The following is a 23,951-nucleotide window of genomic DNA, read 5'->3' as shown; positions in this document are numbered from 1 at the left end:
TAGCCAATAACGTGAAATCCACAGCATCGCACCGCTCCTTCCCCATTATAAGTTTATAACCCTTTTAGCCGAGCCTGAAAAGTGAAAAGAGCCCTCTTTACAGTAATTACGCGACCGCCGCAGCGATCAAAACAGAATAAACCGGGAAGAGACTTTCTAAATATTAGCATGATTTACAACACCATAAAAAATTACAATATAACAAAAAGTGTTCAGAGAAATACATTTACTGAGAGGGCGGTAGATAAGTGGAACAGCCTCCCAGCAGAAGTACAGTTTAAATGGTAATACAGTAAGGGAATGTAAACATGCATGGGATAGGCACTATATAAATGATTATTATTATTATATTTTGTAATCATATAAATAATATAATAATAATAATAATAGATCAAAGATACATTGTTTCCAAATATGTGCTGATATAAGGAATCACCAGCAGTCACAGGGTTAAGCCGGTTAGTATAGAGCATGAAGCCCCCCATGTGACCCCATCAGCAGCTCAGACCACTCACATGAACTATACAGTGTGTGCGCGCCCGCGCCATGCCCGGCTTAGTGTACGCGCTGCGAGACCCCGCGACGATTCTTAGTCCTACAGCAGTCCGGGGAATGTTGAGTCCGATCCCCGGGCGATAAGTTGGAGGGGGGATGGCGGCTGCTCGCGTGGAATACATCACTCCCTGGTGGGTTTACTGGCTCCACAACCTCCCACACCTGGAGCTTTCCCTGCAGCCCAGGAGCGGCGACTTCAACCCCACGGACCCCGGCTACCAGCAGGTCAGTACCCCACGGGTGGGGACACCAGGCAGAGGAGTGGGTACCCTCAGCATAGGAATGATGCTACATGGACATAAATGAACGATCTGCCGCTGGGGCAGCCACAGACCCCACAGTACACGCGTGGGTCCGTGTCATTTACACGAGTGGGGAGATCGCACAGCCCTTTTCCCTAAATACTTTGCACCCTCCGCTCCCATTGTCTGGATCCCCTATTCTAGAGGACCCCTGCGATGCACTACATTGCGATAAGTTGGGGAGAACCCCTTACAATGCATAACACCGATAAAAAAAGGGCATTTAATGCACTTTACTGTCTTAGTACATAGCAGGGCTGGGAGATCTGCCTGTGGCTTTTGTTCTGTTTTCTTTGTTTTTTTTTTTTTATCTCTTCCTCCCATCAGCATAAGACCCCCATTTCCTATTTATTGTGTATTTTTTATATAAAATACAAAAATAAAAAAATATAATAGATATAAAAATATAAAAAATAATGTAAATATAATAATATAAAATAAAAAAAATCATCAGCCCATACAGGAGTGTCTTTTTTCAAACCTGATTTAAAAAAATAAACTAAATATATATATATATATATATATATATATATATATATATAATTTTTATTGTTTATTTTATTTTCCATTATTGTTTTATTTATTATAATTGTTATTGTATCTATTCTCTAGAGAATCCCCATTGTGAGTTACCTAGAACTAGAACCGTTTCCTCTTGATACATCAATCTGTATCCTCCTGCACTTTATGCACTCAGAACCCTACATTTATAATTTATTTTAATATCCCACTAAGATATTTATGTATTAACCCCTGCAAAGCCTGTCACTTGGAAGTAAGGATCTATTATATTAAATATGAACTTGGACAAAAATACTACTAATTTTGTAAGCTGGTACCATATATCTTGCCACCAAAGAGTTAAAATCTTTTATACCCCCTCCCCTAATCCTTTTCTGGACGAAATAAATGCTAAACGTTAAAATAAAATATTAAAGGCACTGGTGGAAGTCACTGCAGGATCTTAAACTGAGCACCCCAGGGGGTCTTCTGTCTAATTTAAGTGTTTATATTAGATTTATATAGCATCGCCATATACTGCAGCCCTGTACAAAATAACAGTACTTTACAATTCCCCTCTAGATTGTAAGCTCCTGTGCACTGCGGCCTCCAGGTCTGCAGATAAAGAGAGTTTATTGGAACAAAATGAGATAAAACCAACCAACATTACTGTATATTGAGGTAACTGGAGGTCATTACTTTATACAGCGCTGGGGGTTATTACTTTATACAGCAATGGGGGTTATTATTACTGTATACAGCGCTGGGGGTTATGACTGTATACAGCACTAGGAGTTGTTACTGTATACAGAGCTGGGGGTTGTTACTGTATACAGCACTAGGGGGTTATTACTTTATACAGCACTAGGGGCTTATATTACTGTATACAGTGCTGGAGGGGTTATTACTGTATACAGTGCTGGGGGGTTTTGACAGGTATACAGCGCTGGGGGTTGTTACTGTATACAGCGCTCGGGTTTATGCTCAGGGAGAAAAATATGCTGCGTTAAGTACAAATCCCATGATGCTCTGTATCAGGCAGCCTGGTGAGTATTATGGGAGTTGTTATTTATATCATTACAAGAAGCAGCCAGGTGACAAAAAAACTGGGTTGATCCCCCTTTACCTCGGATTCAACCCCCCCCCCCCGTGGATTGTGGTACTGGTACTGAAAGAGTTAATAATGTGATGTAGCATGTTTTTATTGACACAATGTTGATGATTTAAATAGTTTGTTGATTGTTGGCTACACAAGAGAGGCAGATACCCCGTGTGAAGCACATAGAAGAGAGGCAAATAGTCCCTGGAAACCCCCCTCTTAGTATATTTAGAATGTTATCAGGTGGCAATTATTCTGCAAGTGTCAATCGCAGCAGAACTGCGCCAATCCCTACATTTCACGTCTTTTTGGACAGGGGGTAATAAGATTTGTGTTGTGGGGCAATGACATGTTCTAATAATAACACAGAACTGATTGTAACCATAGAGCACTAATCAGCCACCTACGGCAGGGCAAAGTCCTCCAAAACACTCAGAAAGGGTTAATGTCACCATCAATTGCTCTTTCCTGCAGATCAAAAGAATATTCATGCCGTACTGACAGCTGGAGTTAAGAATAAGGAGGATTCTAGGATAAAATAGCAAAAGTGGAGCACCAGCACTCCATCGGTTGCTATGACGATTGCACCAAGTTTACCACCAGGACATTTCTTTTGTACATAGCACCACCCTACTTTGGTCTGACACTGTTGCATTTGAGTATCTAAGTTTATGCCGATGGCTTCCGTCTGTGTGTAAAGATTGTTTTGCCGTCATTATATATTATTCATAAATATATATATCGCTTTGTCAAACATTTTCAAGCAGGGATTTAAAGGGCCAGTGTCCTCCATTACACTACAGAATGCAAAAGACCTTGGGAACGAGGGTCATCCAGAGTCAGCTGCTAGTTAGGATTAAAAGGTTTGGGGGGTGGGCTTAGTGACTCCGCCCTCTTTTGTGTCCCCCCCTCTACTAATAGTAATTTTAACCCTTCTTGTGCCAATGTGTCTCTAACCTCCCTGGCACTAAAAGTGTGTGAAGCTAAAGTCTTTATCGACAGAGTCTGTTAAATTCAATTATTGTCATTCAGAAAAAAAGAAAAGGGGAGAATTTATCTGATATGTATGGCCCAGACGAGAAAAGGAGAAGAGGGATTGATCTACCCCAAAAGTTCTGCAGAAGAATTATTATATTATTATTATTTATTGTTTTATTATATTAATTTTCAGCAAATGAAAATGAAAATGCCCCTTAAAATAGGAAAATAGGCATTTTCGACATGGTGCCTGGCCATACAAGTAGTATAAAAGGTGTGTATATCCCTTTAAATTTAGGGTCGATGGAAGTGATGGTCTCCCTTTCAGCACAGAAGGTGTTAAACCAAAAATAGCTTTGGGTGGCTTTAATGCTGGTAAAAAGCTTTAGGTTATTAACAAAGATTGTACACAGGTAATGGTGGCCTAATGTGCAGAGAGACCCTCTCATCCCTCTCATCCCTGGTAATGGATCCTGGAGCGGAGATAACTTCTCGTGCAATGGGATTAATATTCATTACTTAGCCTTTAGCGTTGGGGATTTTGTGGACATACAGTTTTTTACATCATGTTAACAAATGTGTATATATATATATATATATATATACTGTGGTGCCAACAATTTCCACCCAGATGTCCCAATACATTAGGTAATGAGGACTTGGCTCATGAGCTTACACTCTAGTGGATCGTAGAACATTGATGATAATCTGCACGCGGATGAGCTGGATAGGAGGGATGGCTCCCCCAACTGTTGAGTTTTATCGAATTCCTCGGGTTCCTCAACTGCCCCAAAAAAACTCCTATAGCAGTTGATGTTTCGCATTCCCATAAATCCCAACGTGGCCAGGTGCCATTTTTTTTGTTTTGGGGCATTACCAGACATTTTATGTCACTTAGTGGGATTTTTAGGGCTGTAGAACCCTGTGATACCCTCATACGCAGCAAACATTCTGAACTCCTAGGAAAGAGGGGGCATCAGGTGATGAAAGAGGCGAATCAGGATTTGAGTCCCCCCAAAAAAGCCTGCTCCCTTAATAGGGACACTTGGGAGCTATGGGGCTTTAAAAGTATTTTTGCAGGTCCAGGCCAATGTCTATGTTTGCTCCTTAAAACATTGTTCGACATCCTGTAACTATTTTAAAGCCAATACTTGTAACATCCTGGTTGCGATGGGGGGGGGGGGGGGGTTCAATCTTTCTGATATGATCGGAAGCTGAGGTTAGGGTGAGTTGGGGACAGGAAGCAAATCTGAAGCCTCATCAGACTTTTGTGTGTAAAGTATAGATCCTAAGAGGAAGCGAAGGCGAGGAAAACAACTAAAAGATTGTAAACAGCATGGGATCTCCCACACGTCTCCAATACAGAAGGTCGGCCCTTTTACCAAGAACTTTAATTTACTTATCCTGGCTTGGCTAGCGCCGTAGGAGATTCATGACTTCATTCATGTATCAAGAGTATAGCTTGGGCACCTTATTTAATTGTTTTGGAGATATTTTGTTAAATGTCCTGTTCTGAAGCAGGGGTAGGCACCAACATCGCTCATGGTGGACAATTGAATGATGTTCTGTGGACCTTCACAAACCTTGCCATGGAGACTGGTGTCCTCGTAAGGACACTTTGTCTATCCCTGCTCTGAAGTTCTCTTCCTTCTCCTCACCCACCCTCACTAAGGCTGCCCATCAAAAATAATCGGCAACTTAATAGAGAAGAGAAATCTTAATGGGGAAGAATAGTCATGCAGATCCCTTGGTATACCACACTACCACTGTTTTTACAGGGCACGTCCGATTTTCGGGCGCTGCGTTTGTGGGCAGTGGAGATCATGGGATGGTTGGGGGATTCTCTGATCTGCCCTAAGTAGCTCAGGGAGCAGTAAAACGAGTGGAGGTCTGTGACCCCCATTGCAGATCCCACGTGGCCACCTTGTGAGTCCTTTAAGCTCAGGGCCAAGCGAGGTGGTCAGCCAAAGAAATGGAGCAAGTGACCACACTATGGCATGGGTTTATTTGGTGTATTGAACTGTAAAATGTAAAATATGTGAATATATGAAGTCCTGGGTGTTAGTGACCCTAGAAGGAAATGATGAGTATAAACCACCATATTTAAAGGGGGAAGTGCCCTGGTTTTGGTTGCGAATTCCTCTTTGGGTATGAGCAATGTGCAGATGGGATACCTATTAGAGAACAGAGCTATCGTCTTGTCATCGTTTTGTCATCTGTAAGCTACAGGGGTTCCCGGTTCCAATGGTATTTATTAAGAACAGAAGAGAGGAAGTTATGGAAACAGGAAACGGGGGGGGGGAATGAAATGCTTCTAAAACATAAAAGACTATATGTATCATTCCTCCTCCCCCAACCCCTGGTTCCCACAGACATCACAAGGCTATTTCATGGATGTTTCATGTCACGAGGAGGGGGAAGGGATCAGGATCCAGGTCACAGGACCCAATCCGCACGTGGAAATGGCATAAATCCTACCGCAGAAGCAAGTGTAGGATATGACTTTAATGGCCAGCAGAGCTAGATGGTGGTCTTCTTCACTCCCCAAAACACAACTCTTTTATCACCAGATCTCCAAAACACAGAACACCGGAAATTTTATTTTTTCCTGATTTTTCCGTCCAGATGGTTCTTAACTCTGAGATATCTGAAGTTTTTACAACTGCCCGAAAAGCAAAAACCTTTCATCACAAAGTTTTTCTTTTCATTAGCTGTAGTGGCTAGCCTGATTTTATCTTCTCAAATATTTGCAATTGCTTCATTTCCACATAGATTTCAGATTAGAACGTCTACACCCCAAATCTGCCATCTTCTACAAAATGATTTTTATCTTTTCTGGATCATTGCTCAAATAGTTCTGGATTACCTGACATTGTCATTAAATAAGATCTGAGCAGCTTCCAGCGCAGCGGAAGAGATAAATAGATCTTTACAAACAATTTGCGAAGGAACCTCATTAAAAATAACATTCCATGAAATCTGAGATATATTGGTCTACGAGAGGTTCGACTTGCGTTTAGATTGTGCTTAAAGTTAATGGGGAAGTAAAAATTTTATGTTGGCGCGGCCGTTAAAAATCATTGAAGGCTGTTTTTTTTTTTTAACGCTGTTGTTTAATTTTATCTCTTCCCCCTAAAAAAATTCATTGAAATCTTATCTGACTACATTACCATAAACCAGGGGTTGTGGGGGGGGTAGTGTCGAGCAACAGGTAACTCTGTATGTTGCAGAACTACAACTCAAGTTTTCCTTGAGTTCTGTATTGTAGTTTTGATGATAAGAATTAACAAACTCAAAAAATAAATTGTTAAAAGGACGCATCTGACGTCACATCAATGTGGTCCTCAGCTTTCCATCAAAGATGGACACCATTTGTCTAATTTCAGAACCCGTATTGCAACCATGGCTTTAGGTGCTGTCAGGTTGGACAAAAACAATTTTTAGTCCATAGAAATGTATAATTATCTCTCTCTCCTTCCTCAGTCATTGCTGTTTTGGGCTCTGCTCATTGCTATCTGTGCGGCCATCAACCTCCTGTTCCTTACCGTCTACTTGATCTACTTCTGCTGCTGCAAGAAACACGAAGAGACAGAAATCAAGAAGACAAGTTCCTGTTGCGTCACATGGACTGCCGTCATCTCTGGCCTCCTTTGCTGGTGAGATGCTTCATACTCCTCAACTTTCCTAGCCTCCTGCACACCATTGTGATGGCCATGATATCTGCTTCCTGGTGTCCATGCTAATTCTCACAGTTACAATCTAAGGTTACAATGTATCTGATAAGATAAAGACCAAAAACACTCATTGATACTCATTGATAGCCCACGTGCGTCAAGGTTTAGTGAGGAACACACAGGAATGTGTGGTTGGGTTGCAGGTTAGGACACTTTTTCAATGGTTGGTGGGTTCTTCCTAGAAGTAACTCGGTGGTCTACTTAGCATGTAGACCACTGCACTCCCTGGTAGAAGACGATGCCCTGATATAAGTATCAGAGAAATGGCTTTGTTTGTTAATAATTCTCCCTCTCTCTCCTTTGGCTTCCAATTCCCTCTCTTCCTCAGCTCAGTAGGACTCCTGACCCTTGCCTGTGAATCACTTTGATTAGATCTCGCTCCATACAAAGGCTTAGCCTGAGGATTGTGTTTATAATCCTGGCCAGCCGTGAATCTCTGCTGTGGGATCAGGGATAGGGAGAGCGTGTGCCAGGTCAGAATCACAGCCTGAGTCGCAGCGTCTGTATGGACAGGACTGATAACCCCTCAATCCAGACAATACATTGGTGAAAAGTATGAGGGTCTGTCACATAGATTACATAATCCTTGGCCTACAAAAGGCAATGGCTTCAGGTTTAAAGGAACACATTTTTTCAGGAATATCTGTGAGTGTTTTTGAGGATATAATTCTGCGCATCTACAAAACGGAATGTAAGAAAATGACATGCGCGGATCAGGGGCTGGGAGAAGGGATTTCTCCGACAGTTTTAGAATTGGGCTGTCAATGCAATCCTGTTATATAACCGAACCTCAGCCTTTCCTTAAAATAGCATTCTCACCCAAAAACAAACTTGTGTTATATAGGTTGATGGAGAAAGGAGGATTTTTTTTTGGGGGGGGGGGAACGGAAATAACAAAATTCATTTTAACCCTTTGAGTGCAAGGAGAATGAGTGACACATTATGTGAATTAGAGGGAATATTTTAAGGAATGAGGTGATTTGAAATGAAAAGCCGTAGAAGGTGTATAAACGTATAAATGCATTTTTTTAGTCCTTCTTTAGCCCATTCCGCTGGACAAAGCTTCTCTGGCTATGCCACCGGCGACCCCCAGATACCAAATACACCACTATAGAAGTCTTTCCAAGATGCTCTCTAGTAGCAAAGGGCCACCAAAACCAATATTTTCCCCGTGGTTAATCATGTAATACACTGGTTGTTAAAGTACTGCCCATACAATGAAAATATTAAGGCTGCTCACAACCACATGTCACAACCAGTAAGGATCATTTCCCTATTTCTGAAGGACGGGCATTTCTTGGGCACAGTCTAGAAAAAGAACAATGTCAGATGCAGACGCATCTCAGAGCATCGCCCGGGGTTCCGAGCTGCTACTCCAGATATGTCGGCGATGGTTAGTCACACTCACTTGCTCTTCAGTACATGAAACCTTTGGTTGCATCTACCCTTTAACTCGAGTACATGAGGGGTATATAAGTACATGGTTGAGCAATGCCCTGGCACAAAGTGCTTTAAACGATTGCAAGATTTACATATAACGTCATTGAGTGATGAACTGCCTTCTTCTACTAACACCAACACATTACTTAGCAATGTACATTTTGTACAATTCCTCCATGCGTGAACAGCGGGGTCCAACTTTTTCTAGATATGAAATGCACACACTGTTATCATAAGTAAAAAAAGAAAAGATAATGCTGATCCAGGGTGAGTCCGAGAGCCTTGGGGTCAAAAAGTATTTTGTTTTCTCTATGAGATGACGTTGCTGTCTAAGTGTTTTGGTTTTGGTTTTAGCCTTCTTCTGGATCAACTAATATGATTTTGTTGATTTGTTGTACTTGATGGACTGCATGTCTTTTTTTTCAACCTAATTAACTAGCAGAAAATGTGTTTTTTTATTGGTTTATTACTTCAACGAACCAATGCAGAAACATTTTTAATACTAGTGACGTAAAAAAGCCAGTGGTGCATGGTGCCAGCAGAACAACTCTGGTCTACAGCTTCTCCAGTGATCGGAGGACTAGATCTCCTACAGGCAGCTGATGAATCCTGAGGTTTATAGGTCATCTAGAAACTCATGGGTTGTTAGTAAATGCCCCATAGAACAGGGGTAATCAGCTTTTGTCTCTCCAGTTATTGTTTCACGAAATCTCTGAACTTCCCGGGTCTGAAGACAGCACCTACAGAACATCTATGTTTTCTCCATCCTAGAGGAACGTAGGTAACGTTTAGTGACCCCTCTCCATCTCTGATCTGTTTTCAGTGCTGCCGTGGGCATCGGATTTTATGGGAATAGCGAAACAAACGATGGTGTTTACCAACTGACCTATTCCCTTGATAATGCAAACCATACACTGGCCGGGATCGACTCTCTGGTAAGAAAATATTTAATAATACCATTCTTGTGTTTGTTTGTTTTTTATTTTGCTATTAAATCCATATGGTTTGGAGAATTTTGTAACACATAACATACTTTTCCACTGCTGCAAGAATTCTTGAAACATTAGCCTCCTGCTGCTAAACAGCTTAATATACTGATCAGCACTTTCTATGAGCTGTGACTAATGGAGAGATAGGATGTATCAGGGGTCCTCGAGAATTATACCGAACCCTGTGTAAGGGGTAAGAAAACTGAAAAGAAGCTTCAGCGGGGGAGAACTCGGAAAAGGGGAGATTTGTTATTTCAACAAAACAGTGGTAGGAAGAGAGAGACAGACTGGGTGCCTTGGATAAAGAAAGTTCTGAGAGACAGACCAGCGTGGAAACAGACTGACAGCCTTAGCGGGGGGGGCTATCTAGTAGAGTAAAATGATTTAGCTGTCATGTGGGTGAGCTGAGGCTGGTGGGCTACAGAAGGGAGGTCCAGCTGGGGGCCTGAAGCCTTCCTAAGGATTCCATATGTTTCATTTATCACATCATTGATTTTTTAGAGTCTGGCTGCACTCAGCCTATGTGTCTTAACACTATGTTCACCTTAGTGTCTGGTGACTACAATTCATCATTGAGTTGATCATGTGATGCTTGGGTACCACCCCCTGCTTCCACACCTCACTGTGCTCATTGCTTTATGGCAGAGAGCAGTAAGTCCTTGTTAAGTCCTTTACATACTGATCATCATTAGTCAAATGATTCTATAGGGGCAATTATGATCCAGTCATTCTTTGTTGCCTACCGTTGGGCAGTAAGATACAAACCTGTTCATATGATCTAGCACACAGAGATGAGAGTTTTTACACAAATAGAGCAAATTCACGTCAAACACTTTATACTTCTTCTACGTTCACATTTTTAGATGAAATATACGCGGAAGGTACTATCACCCGTGGCTTATAGATAGAATGTGGTTTGTAGGGTACTATGTTTTCTAAAACATCCATTAGGTTACTTAGCACAGATAAGTCCGCACATCGCAGAATACTTCCCGGAGTGAAGTATTGCAGAAGGAATCAAATAACTCTGCTTATGGGTTACTCAATTTGCCCATTATGTGGGCTATCTGTCAATCGGCTGAAAGCCTATTTAATTTCCCCTGCATTCACATGCGAAATTCTGCATCCACTACAGACCTCAATGAGTAATCAACCTCACATCTCTTATTTCCGCTCGCCAGGCCACAGAACACTCACACAATACTCTATTCTCCTCCACTCTGCCCTCCCTCGCTGGAATACCCAGACACAGTCTTTTAAGCCAACAGCTGGGCATCTGTGCACCCTTCCCCCCATCGCGTTCTGGCTATCGGGAGTTAAACCTTGCCCGGGGGGAATGCGTTTCCAGCTGCTGTGCATGAGGCATGGAAAAGGGGCTGCGGGTACTTCTCTTCCTAAATAAATGATTTCTTGGGTATTTTAGGTAAAATTCTGAGATTGTAATTGAGGTGGTGGGGTTGTCATGCATAAAGGGTTAAGAGACGGGGAGCCAGCGTGGATTTTTCACCAGCTGTTGGTTAACGGTACTATGAAGATCCACGTTTGGCACTCGTCGCTAACCCAGACTCTATGGACAGAGCGCAAGCTTCACATCAGCTGGCACCAATTTCCGACCATATGACAAAAATGCCATCACACCTGTTTGGGGGACACTACAATTCCCCCCCCCCCCCCCCAGCAGCTGCTTTCTTAATAAAAAAATCAAAACACATTTTTGGACCTTCTGACAAGGCTGTCAGTTTTAAGTTCAGGCAAAGGGGGGGGGGGTTTAAAATCTGTATTAACCCCCGGGGACGTGCGAGTCTGGCCAATACTTTCATACATGTAACAATGACAGTCCCAGAAACGGTTACAAAAATATAAAATGGAAATTATCGATATCTAGTGTTATTCTAAAGTCCAAGCCCAAGTGTCATAGAAGATTGTTGAGTTCTTTGGGGGCTTCCTTGGTGAGTAGAAACAATGATGGTGTTTTGTGGGTGGAAACAGTCCATGCATATATGATAAGACCATATTCCAGGGTGGTAGGCAAAGCCGCTTCATGTTCCTGGATACTGATTTTTGTGTAGGGCACTGGGCTAAGCCTGGGTTTGCATCTCACCACTGACAGGTTTCCGGAACCAGCTCGAAGATGAAGGAGGGACTGGATCAGCACCTGCTGCGTCTCAGCGAGATCTTTGCCGTCAAGGTGGATTATGTGCAGAGCTTGAGGATAATGCAGAGGATGGCGGGGAACATAATCCAGCAGCTCGCCAGTCTCCCCAACTGGCAGGGGACCAGCGTCAACCTCTCTGAGATCGCAAGGCAGACCAGCTTCATTGAATACTACAGGTTAGCAAAGGACAACTGAAACGCACTCTGTGGTCCCCAGCTAAAGGTCATACATATAAAGCCCTCAGCTTGATTCTTCAGGGCTCTGGATCACCCACGCATCAATCACACCATGATCACGAGCCATCATGACAAAGTAATTACTTATTTAAAGCCGCCTTGTGCATTTTTCCGTTCCAAGGACGTGCCTAAGCTAATGTCCTTGCGAAAGTGTGCAGAGTGCAGGACTCTTCCTATGCTAAAAAGGACAATTGAGTCACTTTTTAATGGATACGTAATGGAATGAGGGCTTTTAAACTAACAGCCAATCATAACAAAGCATAAGGAATAGGAGAGAAAATACGCACTGGAATGGGGAAGCCATTTTTGGTTCCAAAGTAGATCACTGTGGAAACTTGGCTTTGTTGACCAATCAAAAGAGTGACTTCAGTGTCAATGGTTCTGATTGGGCGTCACGTAATGTATTGGTGCTATATTTGTATTGATGAATATGGCATTAACATTAATTGTATCAGTCTTCATTCACATTTATAATAACTAACCAGAGGAAAGAGGGTTGTATAGGATAAATGGTTGCAATGTTTATATGTACATTCCAGTGTAAAGTGGCAAAGGAGATGCTATCACCATAGCGACCAATGGACGCTCCACTTTTAACCAAAATTGCTCAACATTTACTCAACATTTACAATGATATAGTAAACACACACTTTCTACCATGTGTTTGGATTGGTTTTTCCTTTCTCTAGATCTTTTCTGTTTGTTTTTTTTAACGCTATCTTCTCCAAGTGCTCTTACAGATTGTTCATACATTGTTTTGTTGTGATTTCTGCCCCAGGTGGTTGTCGTACCTGTTTCTTTTTATCCTTGACTTGGTCATCTGCTTCGTCACCTGCCTGGGACTGGCCAAACGCTCCAAGTGTCTTCTCATTGCGTAAGTGACTGCTGGCTATGGTTGGTCCACTAAAGACCGAAAGGGCATAGTGTTCATTGTCTGTTATTAAGATAAATCAATACCCCCATCCAGCAGACCTTTCATGTAGCTGAGGATATAAATTAAAGGTGCGTACAGCACTTTTGCCTGTTGTCTTTGTAATGCCATGAGAAAAGCTCCAACTGGGATGCTGAAATATCATTATATCAGAGTAGAATATGAAGGAGTCAGCTCCAGATTGCGTGACCCTGAGAATCTGTTCATTGACTCGGTAAAAACCTTGAGACTATAGGGGCAAACAGGACAGTTGCCAGGTATGAATATCATGACCTGGAATCATAAATTCCATATATTCTCACTAAAAAGGGATTCACGACTTACAACCCCATGTTTGTTCGACACTCCAAGAATGCTCCATCCAGTTCTGACCATTGAGCTGCCCATGACACCTCTTAGAGCTTATGGGGGGGAGCCTACTTGTAGTTTACAGCCTAGCAGCGCCTGGGATGTAGAGCTGGCCCTGGGTGCAAGTAGACTAATTGCAAATAAGCAATTACATTGAATAACCCTGTACCCTTTTAGTCCAATTGCCTCGTTACACAGCAGTGCGGGAAAACCTTTTGCGTCTATGGGAAGTGGGACTAATCAGACAGAGAGATGAAGGGATTGATGCTTCCCATCTGCTTGGTGCATCCTCCCGGGACGCTCTGATTACAGGTTCCTGCATCTCTCTCCCCTCCTTTCTCTGCTACGCCCATTGATTTGTAACACTGCTGTTTGGGCCAAAGAGTGAGAAAGATGGGGAGAAGATAACTAATTGCGATGGAGCCAGAGATCTGATAGCTGCAGCGGACATGAATAATTCAGCAGTCGAGGAGGAATAGCACAGTTTGAATGGGCTGGACCCAGACTTTGGCAATATAAAAGGTTTAATGCAAACTCTGCCAGATACCTGAGCAAAACTATCCATAGAAACGCCTAGCCTGGGGGGGCAAGGGCAAAGGCAAGGGGCTGATAATGACAAGTTTTGGGACTAGGTTGGCGGACAGCACAATCAAGGTTCAATGATAGAATGCCAAGTAAAATGAAAGCTGTCTGTTTTGGACAAACAAAGACTCGGGAAAACTTGTGGACGCCATGAGATCTTCAGAACATTTGATGAGAAGATCGACCTTGTCCTTCAAGTTTAGCTTAAGAGGCCTCATAACATAAATTAGAGCAGTGGATCTGAAAATTGTTTTCTACAGATCACCAATGGTTACTAATTGTAAAAGTATTGCGAATGAGCACGCATGTGCGTCACACCAATGTCTTTGGGATTTTGCTGCATGCTTTGGGCACATGGGGAACCTGTGACGTGGTGTTGGATCTTTATTTTATTTTTTTGCAGGATGCTATGTTTTGGGTTGGCGACTCTAACGCTGAGCTGGGCATCTCTGGCGCTTGATACCTCCACCGCTGTCGTAAGTTTTTTCCTCCACCACATTTTGGACCTAGTCTTTAGAGTGAGAAGAATCTTGAAAACCCTTTGTTGTTCTTGGCTATTGTCTTGACATTAGAGCAATCGTGTTGAGAGATAATACACTCCATTCCATGTCTCTGAGTATCCAAAAACCCATGTGAATTGCGTCTGCTTTTTTTTTTTAGAAATGGGTATGATGTTATCAACCCCCCCCCATTCATTCATGGGGTTCCCCAACCACAACCATCAACCTATAACTCTTCAGCAGCCAAAATGGCTATAGTGTTGGTGGACCCCATATCTCCATTCTCATTCCTAGTGGTCCCGGGAAACAAGTAGCTTCATCTGTGTTCTTGGAGACACTGGTCTTTCTGTCTCTTCTCACTTATAGTACTTAGTCGTACTAAATAATGGCACCAAGAGATTACCTCATATCCTGGCGTTCCCAGTCAATGCTACTGGTGAATCATGCTTGAATAACGAAAAGGGAGAACTTTACCACTCAGGAACTCTCTGTATTTTTGTAACCACTATATATACAAAAAATGGATGAGCAGGGTCCGTCAAAGGTTCAAGTAGTCCTTTCCACCACTCCATTCTACTGTTGTCCATTTTATTGCAGCTGCCTCTGTCAAGGAAAGGGTTATGGTTTAGGAAGGATATCAGTTAATGTAACACAGCTCTTCATGCCCTAGGATTTCTGCAAAGTAAACACTCATACATCATGTCTTTCTGGTCAGAACCTGTTAAGCTGACAGGTCAGGCACTTTAAACCCATCACAGTTAAGCGATCCTCTGGCCCACCCATTCTCACCAGCGAGAGCTTTTGTACTTTTCCCGGAATATGTTGCATCGACATTCCGTGTCCGATCTCAGGTAGCAGCTGGACGGATGTTACAGGCTCAAAATTTTGGAAAGTGTTGGGACCCTCCAGAGGTGATACTAACGTACAGTTGTTAAAAATCCATTGTAACGATACTAGGTTATGGTAAATCTGTAACGCGGATAGATCTTTGTTCTTCATAATTTCACGGAGGCTCGGAGTAACTGGTCCAAGCTTACGGCTCAAATTTTACGGTTGAGCATACCGAAAATATATGTATTGGAAACCCGCCTTATGTGGATATCGTGGAAGCAGCCCTCTTAGCTTGCTGTTCTCAGGATCTGCATGATTACTTCTCCCCAGTAAGTTATTGTTAACCCATTGTTTCCCTTTGGTGAAACCTAACCCAAAGAGGGGACTTCAGTACACGAAGCCAATTAAAAATAGTTTTGCCACCCTTTTGCCATAGATCTCAGCTTTTGTTGAGGTTAAAAGGTCCTTATATTAAATATAATATGTCTAAAGCAATAACACTGATGATTAAAGAAAGCTACGAGCTCCAAGTACTTTTGATAAATCTACTTGGTGCCCTCAGCTATTGACCTCTCAATATCAATTTACATTCCCAGCATCTGTCCATTACCATAAAACCCTAGCCCCTGCTGTCCAGCTGTACCCTAGGTCACTTTGTCCTTTCGGCCTCTGCTTCTCCTGCTTCAGTCTTGTACGTGACACATCCATAAATTAGCCGCCTCTGTATTACACATGCTCCCGCCTCATTGTCTATCGGACCACACCTTATTCTCGAGCCTTTGTCCACCACAATGCAGCCTAAACCCATCATTTTACACCCTCTATCCTACATGTCTTTTTAAATTCCTCTGTCTTTGGAGTCTTCTCTGCCTCGTTGTGGTCCATATTGCCTCCTTTGCCTCTGAGTTTTTTGCCTTTCCACCCCAGACCTTTTTTAATGACACAGGCTCACCTCTTTGCCATCTGAATCCCCAGTAAGGTTTCTGTTCTCCTCTTTCTTTCTCTGCTCTCCTATCTCCGGGATACATTAATGAAGCTAATGGGATTTATTTGCAGTCCCATCTGTGGGAGCTGCCACTCCTTGTCCCTTTAGTGGATTGTGTCACCTTCTGACCCACACATTACTTCCATCCTTATTGCAGTAATAAGCCTGTGTGTGTCTTTGGCTCCCCAGGGATAGAGAGAAACCACCCGAGAAAAAATGCTTGTAACCTATTAATTCCCATAAACCTGTCCAGATCTACATTACTTAAATTATCAATTTTAATTAAGGCACATTCATGTGCGCCCATCTGTGTCTTTTGTCACTCGAATGACATCATATTTTCACTTTACTACCGTCAAATGTCTGAAATGTATTGCCTGGGACAAATCCATATCTCTAATGGTCTAGAGCAGCAGCATGAAACCACAGACCAACATGGTACTTAGAATTATTAATCCTTTAAACTTTCATATTCCCAAGGTGTGGCACCCCCTTCGATGTGCACATGGTTTAGTCCAAGTTTGCTTCTGTCCACCTCTTGCCACCTCGGCTCCTCACTTTATGACACCTACTGTATATCCTTCAGCATATCAAAATACTTTAACCATGACTTGTACCTCCAAGGTCTCTGCCCATCCATTTTATTGCGGAATAAAAGGTTCAATACTAATCGTAGACTGTAGCATCTTGTTGCTTAGTATTTCTCGGGGTTGAGACATTGGGCTAATTGTTGATTTCCCTCCGGGGCCTGAGATTGGAATTCACAACCTATTTTCCATTCTCCAATCTGATTTCTCTGAACAACTAATGCTGGCTCTCACCTCCCCAGTTCCCCTGATCATTGCTTATTGGATTGACTGGCTACTCGAAGCCTTGTAAGCATTCATGCATGCCCAATTTAAGCATAATGCGTCTCATCAGTGCTACAGCAGGTTAGATATTTTCCTACTTTAGGAAACAGAAGGTGATTAATAGTGACACTCATTTTATTAAGGAGAGGAATTGCCTCTGGTATACAAGATCACACAACACTCCACAAGGGCAGATCTCATGGCCCAATCTATTTATTTTAAGGGAATTGTAGAAATGATGGAGCTATTTCTAGCCACCCAATGGAGTTTTATTAGAGTCTGCATACTATGGACAAAGATCCGGATGATTTTATGCACATAAACCCCAAAAAAGAAAAAACACAACTTTTTATTCTAACCAAACAATCATTAAGACATGGTGAAGACAGGGAACATCCGACTGGAGTAGAGGGTATTTGTAACATGTCACATGCTTTTATCTTTCAGGGTACCAGTGATTTTTGTGTGGCTCCTGACAAATTTATCATGAACATGACGCAGGATCAAGTCAGCGCCGGTAAACGCTAAGAATTTACTTACTGAATTCTAAACGGATTCTATAAATGCAGACAGGGAGCTCACAACATACTGACCAGTCCTGAGTCCACTCGGAGCCCACGATTTATCTGTGCTTTACTGACTCTTGTGGTCAAATGTAGAATTGCATTGCAAAAAAGAGATAAGCGATCCATGCGATACGTACTTCAATTCAATAGAAATGTATTAATGTAGAAATTCTTAATGGCTTATAAGTCAGTGGAAATTGTTACATTTGTAGCGGCAGTTCAATTGAACCGCTCAGATTAGAGATGCTTACAGTTCTGTTTTGTGTAGTTTTATAGTAAATGTATTGTGTTTTTTCCTAAAGTAACTAAAATAAAGTAAATCATGAACTTCCCTTTGGTTTAGGATACCACTTCATCCAAATCAGATGCTTGCAGTGTAACCAGATTTATAATTAACTATGTACTTATTTATTATTATTATTATTATTATTATTATTATTATTATGTATAATATATTATTAAGCAGCAGTCTTTAGAGTTTTGTTGCATATATTATATGTGATCTGATTTTATATGTAGACCTGCGGCATTATCGACCTCAAGCCATTGAAGCAATCTTTTGGCATTTAAATGTTTTAGCTGGTTCCCTTGCGTCCCGTGCAAATATTGAACGTTAATTGTGTGTTTGTCTTGCAGAAGTCGTCCATTACTATCTATACTGCAGCCAGAGTCTTAAGAATCCATTTCAGCAGGTAACATAACCTCATCGTTTTGTCCAAATTTATAGACTATACAGAAATTACAAATGCGAGTGCAGCTCTGGTGAATTCACAGCCATTTATAGTACGGCTTAGATAGATGGTAATTGTATTCTGCCAACAAGTAGCCCGTGTACTGTCTCCCAGCAGAAGTGGTAGAGGGTAATACAGTGAGGGAATAGAAACATGCATGGGATAGACATTAAGGTTAATTAAGGTTTAGGTCTTTACAGCAGGAAAAATGGGCGACTAGACTGGGGCCGAACGGGGCCGATCTAAATTTCTGTGTTAGAATAAAGTTGTAGTTCCCAGATGGGGAGCTGCCTGTTATTCCCTTGGGGACCTGAGTTAGAGACCCCCGTTCCAAGGGTAGGTATTATGAACTGTAACATCATACGCCTCTGTCTTGAAGGATTAACTCTTAAACTGCCAGAATGAACCCAAATCGTATCCTTTCTTTTCTAGGCTCTCACTAGTTTCCAGCGCTCGCTCTCCACCATGCAAATTCAGATCCAGGGATTACTTCAGTTTGCTGTGCCTATATTTCCAACAGCTCAGGTGAGATCCGTATGAAAGGGTTCTTTTTTGGAAAAATGATATGTTCCGTATTTCTGAACCTGTCGTTAGTACTGGGCAACAGGACTAAGCTTTTGATCTAGTCATCTGGCTTACCAATTTGCTAAAAGAGGTATAGATCAAACTATCGTTTCAGACCAACCTGGGGCAATTTCGGATAGCAAAAAATCCATCAAAAAATATGCCTGTGTTTGTCTACACCATCTTTGTATCAGCTTGTCGTGGTTTTATAACCCAAAATGATGCCCAAATTCTCTGTTGCCTTGCATTAGCCACTTTTTTCTCCTCTTTTACAGAAAGATCTCTTAGGAATCCAGCTTTTGCTGAACACATCTGAATCCAACCTGCACCAGATCACAGCACTGCTGGACTGCAGAGGGCTTCATAAGGTGGGCATCAGCACACTCGAGAACTGCACTTGTATGTATGTGAGGGTCAGAGGCTTAGATGTAATAATAGAGCGTTGACTAGTAGAACAGCCTCCCAGCAGAAGTGGTAGAGGGTTATACAATGAGGGTATTAAACATGCATGTGATAGGCATATGGCTCCTAAATCTCAGACAAGACAAATGACTGATTAGGGTGTCTTTACAGCAGAAGAAATGGGCGACTAGACAGGGCGGATGGGTCTGATCTGCCAGCAGATTCTGTTTTTCATCGTCGATATCTATACGCCCGGCTTAGAGATGAGAACGCTGTGCAGCCAGCGATCGATGAACAGAAACGCCATTTATTAATAGTTTGCGTTTTATGTAAACTTTCTTAAGTGTGACTTATCTTGTCTCAGGATTACCTGGAGGCTCTGATTGGAATGTGCTACGACGGGGTGGAAGGACTCTTGTACCTTGGGCTGTTCTCCCTTATGGCAGCGTTGGCGTTTTCTGCAATGGTGTGCGCTGCCCCGAGAGCTTGGAATCTTCTGGCCTCCAGGTGAACCCCAACTTTACGTACCATATGGCTGTCCTTCCCCTGGATGACCAGGAGAGGGCAGCAGATCCATCCTGAAATAAAATGTCTGAATTGAAGGCTTAACTCTTAACTCTTAACCAGCTTAACTCTTAAATGTCAAAATCCAATAGCATCATTGTACCATGTACTGTACCATGTTACGTCACTGCTATCAATTGCAAACCTTCTTTAACCTTTTGGCATCAAACCGTTTGCGTTCTGCAGGCCCGGCCTCTTTGCTGATTTCTGCCATCCGTTTTTTCAGTGATAGAGATTATAATGACATTGATGAAGAGGACCCCTTTAATCCACAAGCCCAACGCATCGCAGTGCATAACCCGAACCGTGCACAGCTCAGGAGCTTTTGCAGCTACAGCAGCAGTTTAGGCAGCCAGGTCAGCCTGCAGCCGCCTTCGCAGACAATCTCAAACGCCCCCGTCGCAGAGTACATGTGAGTGTCACGCAAAGGGTTAAAGGAACTTTCGACTGTTTTCTTTTCTTTATTTTTTTTTTTTTTTAATTTTCTTTTGATTGCAATTTTTCGTTTATTGAATCGCGGACATGCTTGCATTAATAATTACAAAACATATACATTTCAGATAGTTGCAAATAAATAAATCAATAAATACAAAGTTATTAAATGTCGCTGCATTGTTGTGTAGACAAAAAAACCCAAAACATTTAACATGTGGACAGGGTCACTATGCTTAAGAAAACTCAGACTACGTACTAAAATAAAGAGCCCGAACTTCTCATTTTCCATACAACTTCAGTACGGCTAAAATGTATATATATTTTTTTTTTATATTAAAGACATTGGATTAACGTTTAATAACAGCGATCCGTGATAATACCAATACTTTACTTATTGAGGGTTAAAGGGAAAGTTTCCCATTCCATTTCATTATTAATATATAAGTTACCTATAGCCATTTATTAATAATCATTTACTTATTAATATTTACTTTTATAAATATTAAAATAAACTTTGCATGAAATGCAGTGCCTGTGCTTTTTCCCTTTGCGCCCCTATGGCCAGTTCGGAACCCCATTGTCTCCTAATTCTTCCGTTCTCTCTGTGTTTTTCTTTTTTAGGAACCAGGCCGCTCTGTTTGGGGGTAACCCTCGCTATGAGAATGTCCCTTTAATCGGAAGGGGATCCCCTCCCCCCACGGTACGCTGGGCTTCAGAATCCAAATCCTTTTTGTAACAGAGTTGCTATTTTTTTATTTTAATTTTTTTTTTTACTATTTCTCTACACATTTTTGGTGGTCATCAAAACAAATGGCTATCGTTCAGTACAGATTTCCGCATTGATCTAAAAGATTTAACATATCAAAGCCGTCTCAGCTGCTGCCACAAAGTAGGAAGAGTAACTTTTATTGGGAAATCTACCATGTTTTTTGACAAATCATTTTGAAATGATTGCAAGATCATATTTTCTAACGACTGCATCCCGAGTTGTTAGTTTAAAGGTGACCTGGCACTTGAAAACCTTTACATTAGTAAATAAAACATTAAACCATTTCTTAGTATCTCCATAAATAGTCACAATTTTCGCTTTAACTAGTAATGTAGGGTTGTGCCCTAAACCTGGACAAAGGCCAGGTATTACCAGTTAACCTGATTACCAGCGGACGAGTTTCATAAAACAATGAAATTGTTTTGGGTAAAAAAAAAAAAAATAAATTTAAATTGTTCCGATTTTATTTTTTTTTTAAATATATTTTTTCGTCCTAAATGATGGTTTATCTATATATACAGTTTCAATGGTTTCAATTGTTTTATTTTTTAAATAATATAAAATATTGTCCCTAAAAAAAAAAAAAATCTATATATAAATGGTGTGGTTTAGCATTTAGTTCTTAATGAAGGCTGGGTATTACCCATCTGAGATAACCTGATTAACAAAAAAAAAAAAGATAATAAGTCACGGCTCCTTTTATAACAAATTTTCAGCTGTTGTTGAAGAAGAAAATCTTTTCTTCTTAGTCAGCCATGGAAGTGAAGACGAACCATGGCCAAAGGGACGCGAAAAACCGCCCATGAGTAAAATCATAATCGGTCAATTGTTAAAAAAGCACAGTAATTTCAGTGCTAATTATTCCTTTGTTTTTGCACCCATATTCTGGAGCTAAATAGTGAAAAGTAAGTCTATTTGGTGTCTTTGTGCTTCAGTCTCGAGCCCCCCTGCCCTGTCTGCCTCCCTCGTCCGCTGTGTGAGATTCCATTCCCGGTTAATCCAGAAGGTGTTTCACATTTAGTTTCAGTACATGGTCCTTTGTGCTGGATCATCTCCTACGTTCTAGACTAGCCTGGTGGTGGAAACATTAGAACGATGCCTTCTAGAATTGCTTTCTTTGTGATGATTTTTATTCTTTGTCTCTTCAGTATTCTCCAAGCATGAGGGCCACGTATCTCGCGGTGAGCGATGAACCTGCGCCTATTTACGGGAATCAGTACCCAGCGTGATCCCACCAGCCCCAGGCTGCCCTCCTCTGCCCAGACTATGCATTGGGTAACTTCCAGATCCACTACTACTGAGGAAGCCAATCGGGATCAGGGGAGAGCCTGCGGGAAACCTTATTTAGAAGCTGGTTGACCAACCATAGACCAGCATCTCCATTATAAGCCTTTGTTCTAAAGTGACGCGGAGCTGTAATGAACGCAGAGATGTCCGTAGGTCACGTCGGGACCATTCTTGGAAAGACGCTTGTTCTAGATTCCTTCTGGATGGAGAACGATTTGACGTTATCTCCTTTGTGGCCAAGTAGAGCTTGAGCCTGCTGATTTTTCTTTTAGAACGTAAAGATTCGTCTTTATATCTAGAGACCACTTCCGGGGGGGGGAGAAGAACCGAAAACACAAAGTGATGCCAACTAATTGTCATTTATTTTGTTTTAAAAAAAAGGCAAACGAAACCTTTTTTATTATTATTATTATTTCGCTGTAAATTGTAACACTAGCTCCACAACAATTTTTTTTTTTAAGTTGTGGAAGGGGGGAAAAAAATGACAGATTTTAACCCTTTAAGCGTTTTTTGTTAAAATGTCATATTCACAGCATAAGCGGCATCCTTAAGTCATTCACTCCAAAAAAAAGACTAAATGTTGTGCATACATTATAGATCCCTTTTAATAACCACTTGACCTAACCTGCATCTTATGCTAAAGACATTTTACCCAGCATGCATCTGACCACCTCTCACCCTTTTAAATATTAGAACTGGTGCAGGAATCGGTACAGAGGAGCAGGTTAGATGCGTGCTCTAAATGTCTTTAGCATCATAAATGTCAGGGCAGGGCAGTTGAAATGTGTTTTTTATTAAAATTTTTAGTATTGTCAGATTTCGTGCTGCATAAATTTGCGACAATATCATATTAATAGCCAATGGAAAACAAAATGTGCTAAGCTGTCATGATGTCATACTTTCTTAGAATTTCATATCATGGTTACTAGAGCAAATGCACGGCCATGTAAATATTATAATATAATATTATGATATAAGACGATGGCTCCTAATACACAGGGAAGACCAGGCATTTGAACATTAAAGGTGCTGTTCCACTTAGGCAAAGAATTAATTGCACTGAAAGATTAATCCCGTAAACACCGGTGCTTTATTTCAGTTTATATGGCAACAGCCTATCAGTGTCTGCTTTTGTCTCACATGATAATTAAGTGTGCCCAGGAAAAATTCAAACATTTTGTGTGATCAAAGGATTATCTGTGGGAAAGGTCTGGACATTCAGCATTAGCGATTCGTGAAAAGTAGGTGGAACAGCACCTTTAAAGACAACTTTTATGATGTGTATTTACTTCATGCTTTCTTACCTGTGACAGTTCTAATAAAGCAACTTGTTAAAAAAAAAAAAAAAAAAAGATCCTCCTTAGCAAAAAAACGCAAAAAAAGTGTCTAAAAATACCAAAAACGTATCACATCCCAGAAACACGTCACAGGAGATCCTGACAGCCCCTAAGCTTCACTGTAGGTAGTGCTGTAGTCATTACAATATCAAGTGGATATCGCTTAATATTTATGTCTTCCGTTTACTGGAAGTTGTTTTCATTATTTTGTTTTTCTATTTTTTTAAAAAATATTTACATTACTGTTACATCTGTCTGTCTGTCTGTCTGTCGGCAGCA

General features: G+C 41.4%; 1 protein-coding gene across 1 annotated transcript; it reads left to right on the top strand.

Annotated features, from left to right (window-relative positions):
* The first annotated feature begins 651 nt into the window (after positions 1-651).
* LOC149278726 (protein tweety homolog 2-like) lies at positions 652-22,277 on the top strand. The gene is made up of 14 exons (XM_089501829.1): positions 652-780; positions 6,919-7,091; positions 9,433-9,544; positions 11,709-11,929; positions 12,768-12,863; positions 14,254-14,326; positions 17,465-17,534; positions 18,220-18,275; positions 18,747-18,839; positions 19,154-19,246; positions 19,645-19,787; positions 20,071-20,256; positions 20,901-20,979; positions 22,197-22,277. Exons 1-14 carry the CDS (start codon positions 652-654, stop codon positions 22,275-22,277), a joined length of 1,605 nt encoding a protein of 534 aa, XP_089357955.1.
* Positions 22,278-23,951: the final 1,674 nt, after the last annotated feature.

This window comes from Sceloporus occidentalis, unplaced genomic scaffold (assembly GCF_023333645.1).
Source record: "Sceloporus occidentalis isolate IW3139 unplaced genomic scaffold, rSceOcc1.0.p SCAF_182, whole genome shotgun sequence".
In the NCBI taxonomy this organism is placed as follows: Eukaryota; Metazoa; Chordata; class Lepidosauria; order Squamata; family Phrynosomatidae; genus Sceloporus; species Sceloporus occidentalis.
Note: the sequence above shows the minus strand (reverse complement) of the source record. Positions and strands in the feature narration are given on the sequence as shown.